At 38.8% G+C, this 6,423-nt stretch overlaps 1 protein-coding gene across 1 annotated transcript; it reads right to left on the reverse strand.

Moving 5' to 3' along the window:
* Nucleotides 1–723: 723 nt before the first annotated feature.
* Nucleotides 724–1,370, reverse strand: LOC110904489 (dirigent protein 23). The gene has a single exon (XM_022150335.2). It carries the CDS (start codon nt 1,328–1,330, stop codon nt 794–796), a length of 537 nt encoding a protein of 178 aa, XP_022006027.1. The 5' UTR covers nt 1,331–1,370; the 3' UTR covers nt 724–793.
* Between the last annotated feature and the right edge of the window lie 5,053 nt (nt 1,371–6,423).

The following is a 6,423-nucleotide window of genomic DNA, read 5'->3' on the forward strand; positions in this document are numbered from 1 at the left end:
ATTGTGTCAGGGCTAATCTTCAAGACAAGTTGGTCCATCAGAAACTTAGATGACCGGCTTACCAGAATTCTGATGAAACTGATCATCAGAAATTCAGACTTACCAGATTCTGATAATAAATACTAGATTTATTATCAGACTTATCAGAATGGTCTTTTCTAATCGTTTTCTTTGTCTTGATCACTTCCTGATATTTAGTTGAAGATGTGTCTTTCGTTTTTTCTTGTCCTGTTATCATGTAGGCACCTTTTTATTGATCTTTCTTGACTGTGTCTTCAGCATATGATCAGGTTGATCATCTCTTTCTTCAATACTTACATTAAAGTTTCCTAACAGAATATTACATTGAAACATCTTTGTTTTAAATTTATTAAAAGTTAAAAAGATCTTGAATTAATTACATGTCTAATGGCTGTCAACTACAGTTTATATAGGCAACGAACAACACTTAACGCTTTAACGACTCTAAAATGTTGCCAATAATAACATGATGATGTTTTTTCATTATTGTATCGTATTTTTATAATGTGATGAACCTAGCCTGACCCGAATTGTCGAACCGACCCGAAAGTTTTGTATGTTCGGAAATATAAAATTGGAACATTTAAAAAGTGAACCCATTGGAAAAAAATTCCTGGATCCGTCACTGACCTTTGGTCACCTGATATATCGTAACTAGATGGACTCTTATATCTGTATAGAAAGAACATAACACATCAAATGTAAATAAAATTTAACAAAATCATATGTTGAAACATAATGATCAATGTGGAAATCAACTATAAACGTGTTTCTAATAGTAAGGTATTACAGTGACATTGTATCCGATAACTGCGTTGATTTGATCCATCGAGTGTGTCTTTGCGAGAGCAAAACCACGAGCCATCCTAAAAACTCCCGTACCTCCCACAACGGGCATCTCTCGAACTTCACTCATGACAGGGTTCCGGCCCACGATGCTAAGCGAGCTGCCGTTGTAGATTCCCGAAACAAAGTTGTACGTAAGGGTCATGAGGAGGCTGAACTCGTTTTCCTGGGATGACATCGCGTAGAGCCCCTGGGCTCGTCCGATAAGGGTCGAGTTGGGTTCAGGAGTGGCAGTGAGGGAGTTATCCATAACATAAATCCATCCGAACCCGAACATGGCTCCCATGTCAGACGTGGAGTTCATGGGTTGACCAGCAACGCGAACAGCCGACGGGTTGGATCCACCCGGGGTGTCGTGCATGTAGAATTGGATATGGGTTGCGTTGCGTTTTCTCGCCTCGGACATGGAGGCCGTGAAAACGACAACTAAAACTAAGCACAGTAATATTTTTGTGTAAGCCATGTGTAGATGTGATCTTCAAACAAGTGCTTCTTTGGTTTTGTGGTTTATTACAATTTGTGTCCATGTGCTCGTATATATACAATATGTCTTCTGGCGTGGAAATAGGGTTAGGTTGACCAGTACGGTGTCAAATTTGGAAAAATATACACACTCTCAATTAAACATGGAACTACGTGTCTTTAAAGTCGTATATTGGTGAAAAGAAGACCAGAATACGGAAATTTATGAAGTTTTGCGTTGAATATATGGAAGCTTCTGGCCAAAATTCAAAATTCAAGACAAGTCACTAGCAAACAATATTTCTAGGACTTTTTAGGAATAGAATCGACGTATCTAACACTTTGAAAGAAATAAATTAAACTATTCTTACACTTGAATTTTCAAAACCATGAAGGCTACCGCTACGGTTCCAGATCTTTTTACTCTACATTACTGTTACATCACAAAAAGTCCCTCTACTATGAATTCACTCATTTGAATCCACATAACCTCACCTCAAGCAGTTTTTAATAATTACTCATTTAATAATGATGAAACAATGGTTAACCAGGTGGGGTTAACACACTGGTCTCGTCAAAAAGGGTTAATCCCTTCCTGCAGAGAATCGCTGGCTGGATCGTCCGCCGGTTGATCTCCTGCACAAGGAAACAAGCCGTGACTCGTAACAAGGAGGATTTGGTGGGGGGTGCTCCTTGTTACCACTCTCCGGCGAGAGAATCAGTAATTTGCTTGGGAAGCAAAGTGTGATAGTAGTAGTAGTGAGAGAGTTGTGAAGAGATACCTCAAACCTGGTTTGGGGTTGGTATTTATAGCCGAGGAGGGAAGGAGGAGCTGAGAGGACAGACTGACGACGTGTGTCACACCCTGGCTTTGCGGAAGCGTGGTTAATTTGGTGTTACTTCTTAATACCATAGCTTAATCATAACAAAGCTATATGAATTAAAAACATGCAAGAATCATCCATTAAGTTTTAAAACCAAACATAGTATCATTGTTTAAACGGAACAACACTCTAATAACCATAACATTGTTTCCCAAACAAAACAACTTAAACATAACATAAACACAGTTTAAGGACTGTGACTTGTCCAGGAAAGAGTCACATTCCCTAAACCCCGGATGACCTTGGAAACTAGTGCAGCGGGAAAACGTGCCATACCGTGCCAGATCTTTTAATTCCCTGAAATACATGTAAGTTGAAAAATCAACAATAATGTTGAGCGAGTTCATGTGTAAGTGAGTAAATAAACCTTTGTAGTTATCAAAATCCTGGTATGTAGCAAATAAGGAAAAAGAGATCACCAATGGCTTGCAAGGCCATTGATATGTGTGAAATGCAAGTAGGAAGGCTCAAACCTAGCAGATTTATGCGTCGGGTACAAAGTCATCCCAAGGTCCGTTATGCTGGGCCTGGGACTGGGCTCGCTACACCCAAATAGATCTATCGCTCCTGCCCCTCGGTCCTACCCTGAGGATTAATGACCTCAAGTTTCCGCCTACCCATTCACATGATCTAAAAAGTAACCCTCCTTACGCTAACCATACCATGTATAAAGTAATCATAAACATTGTAACATGTATTTCACCCCCGCAGTTTAGAAAACTGAAAACAGTTAAGAGAAAAGGGGGACATGAACTCACAGTCAGTGCGTCTCTACCAAGTACTCCGAATGTCAGCTGTGCGACGACCTACATGTACTAATTCTATTAGACGGATGGCCGTGCCTTAGCTTTATAGTTTAGGTTTTTGGGAAATAGTTAGACAACTATTTCGTGTTTATATTTTGCATGTACTTGGTAGTTAATCTCCTTCCCAAGGATGGGGGATTTAATACATGTGCATTCAATTTATAATATTAAGTCTCACTTAATATATCTTCATTCCAAATATAAATATTTTTCTCAAAAATATTATATTTCCATTTCACATAATTTTTCGCCAAAAATAATACATTGATAAAATATACGTTCATAATCATTTCCGTATAATGCGTAAGTTACGTTTTAGTAATCGTGTGGTAATAATAATTACCGTTGTAACTTATAAGTTTATCGTGAAAGCGTTTGTATTATTTTGGATTCGTCAACGTTTGTAAATATTATTTTTACTCTAAAAATAATATTTGTGTATTTTCACAAAATAATCATAAACAGTGTTGTGAAAAATATATTTACCAAATATATATTTGTCACGTTTAGTTTTGTGAAAATCCCACCTCCGAATATTTGTAAATAAAGTCGTGGCGAAATATATTTTGAAAACATATCAAAAATAATTCTAACACTTGTAAATAATTCTAAGTGTTATATTTTTAGAAAAATTTCGCCAGAGTTTCCCCTGTAACTGGAGGTGGCCACGCTTTCAAGCGTATCATTTTCTTTTACAAAATCATTTCAACACTTCTTTAAATCAACCAATCAATTTCCGACACATCAAACTAGTCGACAAGTATGTAAATCGTATAATCGCATGAACTTGTAGTTTTTCCGAAAACTATAGTGTAGATCCCGTTATATTTTGTGGATCTATGTGTAAAGTATCTAAATCTTGTATAAACCTCGTTTTTAGAATAAATCTATCTTTACATCTTCCCGTCATCTTTTACAAAAATTGTTATTTTGCCGAATCTTTCATTTCACAAGTGTTTATACACTTGTGGTTTGTAAAAATCATATTTGTTAGTGTGTTATCCGATTTTTAGGAAACATGATTTTTCTTGACACTTGGTCCTTTGAAAATACCACTTGCAGATACGTAGATCCGCTAGTTTTAAACACTATTTTGCAAGTAGAAATACTTTTACACAAGTTCATGTTTCTCGTGTGGTAGAGTTTCACCTTTTAACCCTTGTACCGATAGAAACAAGCTTATGTCAAGATCTATGATCTTAACAAAGTCGGGTTAAACGATGATCCGAGCTACCACAACGTAGATCGGGCCTAAATAATCATCACTTCCAAGTACTACAACTTTTACACAAGTATTAAGCTTTTAACCAACTATATTCATGTTTTAGTAGACTTTAAAGATTCAAAATGCAAGTTTCCGAGTTTTAACCGTTACAAATCTTATTAACCACCTTAGAATGATCCGAGTATGAGTTTTAAGTGTTATACCTCTAGCTCGGGGCTAGGGAAGATTCTAGGCGAAAAGGTGGTGGATAAAAGCAAGATAACGAGGTCCTTCCACTTCCGTTTGCTCCAAGGCTCCTAATGCGTGACCCGAAAGACTTGTATGTGCTTGGAATGTGGAGAGTGGAAGTCGAAAATGGATGGATGGCAAGAGGGGTGTTCGGCCGTGAGCTAGAGAGGGCAAGGGAGAGAGAGTTTTGGTGAAATGTGAAGTGTGGATCTCTTGTGTTTAAGCTAGGTACTTATAGATAAAATTGAGGTGATTAACCCTTGGATCATATGTTCTCTAGATTTTAAGCACAACCAATATAATAATCAAGTCTTGTACTCTTGTGTTCCCCTCTAGTTGGGCCGATTACATGAGGGGGGGGGGTCTAGTTCGATTTCAATCACATGGTTAGAGTTTAGTTATGTTAAACCAAGTTAGGTTTAGGGTTAACTCGGTTAGTCACATGTTGTGCTTTAACGCGGGTGTTAGGGTATTCAGGGACCCTAACTGTCTCAGAAAAAGACCAATAATATTATTGTCAATATTTTTATGTTCCGGGTATAATCCGGTTGTTCGGTTGGATAGAAATCCGTTAAAGTGCTTAAATAAGCTTTTAAGTGTCGTAAATAATATTTTTAGTGACACACTCATTTTGCAAAGTGTCAGGAATATTTTCCTCATGTTTTGGCACTTTATTACTTAGCCAGAAGCTAGTATGTTAATAAAAGTGCTGTGGCTTGTGCTTAGAGTACGTTTTAGGCACATCCAGTCATTATATCTTATTCCTAGAGACACAGTTCTACAACCCTTGTATCCCTACACTCACTATGGGTGTAGTAAAATATTTATGGCTCATACAGGCCCTTAGAGGCAGTGTCTGCCTGATGCTGGCTTTATCAGCATGTTCAATAGGTTATCCGTTCTAATGCTACTGTGCTTTAGTGCATCATGTTTGTCACTAAGGTTCAACTTGTAAATAATGTAGTGACGGAAATCAAAGTATGATGCAGGAATATACAAGTATTAGAAATCAAGTAGCAGTTTGTCAGCAATTTCAGTTAAGCACAGTAATTAAGCAGCAATTAATTATTAATTAAATCGTACGGATACCTGGTTTAGTGAGGGTTGTCACATTCTCCCCCTGTTAGAAAAATTTCGTCCCGAAATTTTAAGTTCTGCTTGTAGAAGCAGGGTTCTCAGGAAATAGGTGGGGGTATCTCTCTTTCATTCGGTCCTCACGCTCCCAGGTGAATTCAGGACCATGTCTAGCATTCCAACGAACTTTGACGAGCTTGACACTGCTCCGGCGGGTCTTGTTAACTTTCCAATCCGTGACCTCAACAGGTTCTTCAACGAAATGGAGCGTGTCGTCAACATGAATTTCGTCGGTAGGAATAACAACGGTATCTTGTGTTGGACTTCTCTTCAGATTGGATACATGAAATGTATCGTGAACGCCATTCAGTTCGGCAGGTAGGTCCAACTTGTATGCTACTAACCCGATTCTCTCCAAGATCTTGAACGGTCCAATATACCTCGGGTTCAACTTTCCATGTTTCCCAAAGCGTGCCACACCCTTCCAGGGTGATACCTTCAACAAAACCATCTCACCAATCTCAAACTCTAGAGGTTTCCTGCTTCGATCCGTGTAGGCTTTCTGCCTGTCACGAGCCGCACTGATGCGGTCTCGTATCTGTGCGATCTTATCTCTGGTTTCCTGTACCACTTCAGGACCAACCAATTGTCTATCACCTGCGTCAGCCCAACAAAGCGGTGATCTGCACTTGCGCCCATATAAAGCTTCGAATGGCGCGGTACCAATACTGGTGTGGTAGCTGTTATTGTATGAAAACTCAACCAGAGGCAAATGTTTATCCCAGCTACCGCCCAAATCCATAACACATGCTCTCAGCATGTCCTCCAATGTCTGAATCGTCCGCTCGCTTGGACCGTCGGTCTGTGGGTGAAACGC

This window comes from Helianthus annuus, chromosome 2 (genome assembly GCF_002127325.2).
Source record: "Helianthus annuus cultivar XRQ/B chromosome 2, HanXRQr2.0-SUNRISE, whole genome shotgun sequence".
Taxonomy (NCBI): Eukaryota; Viridiplantae; Streptophyta; class Magnoliopsida; order Asterales; family Asteraceae; genus Helianthus; species Helianthus annuus.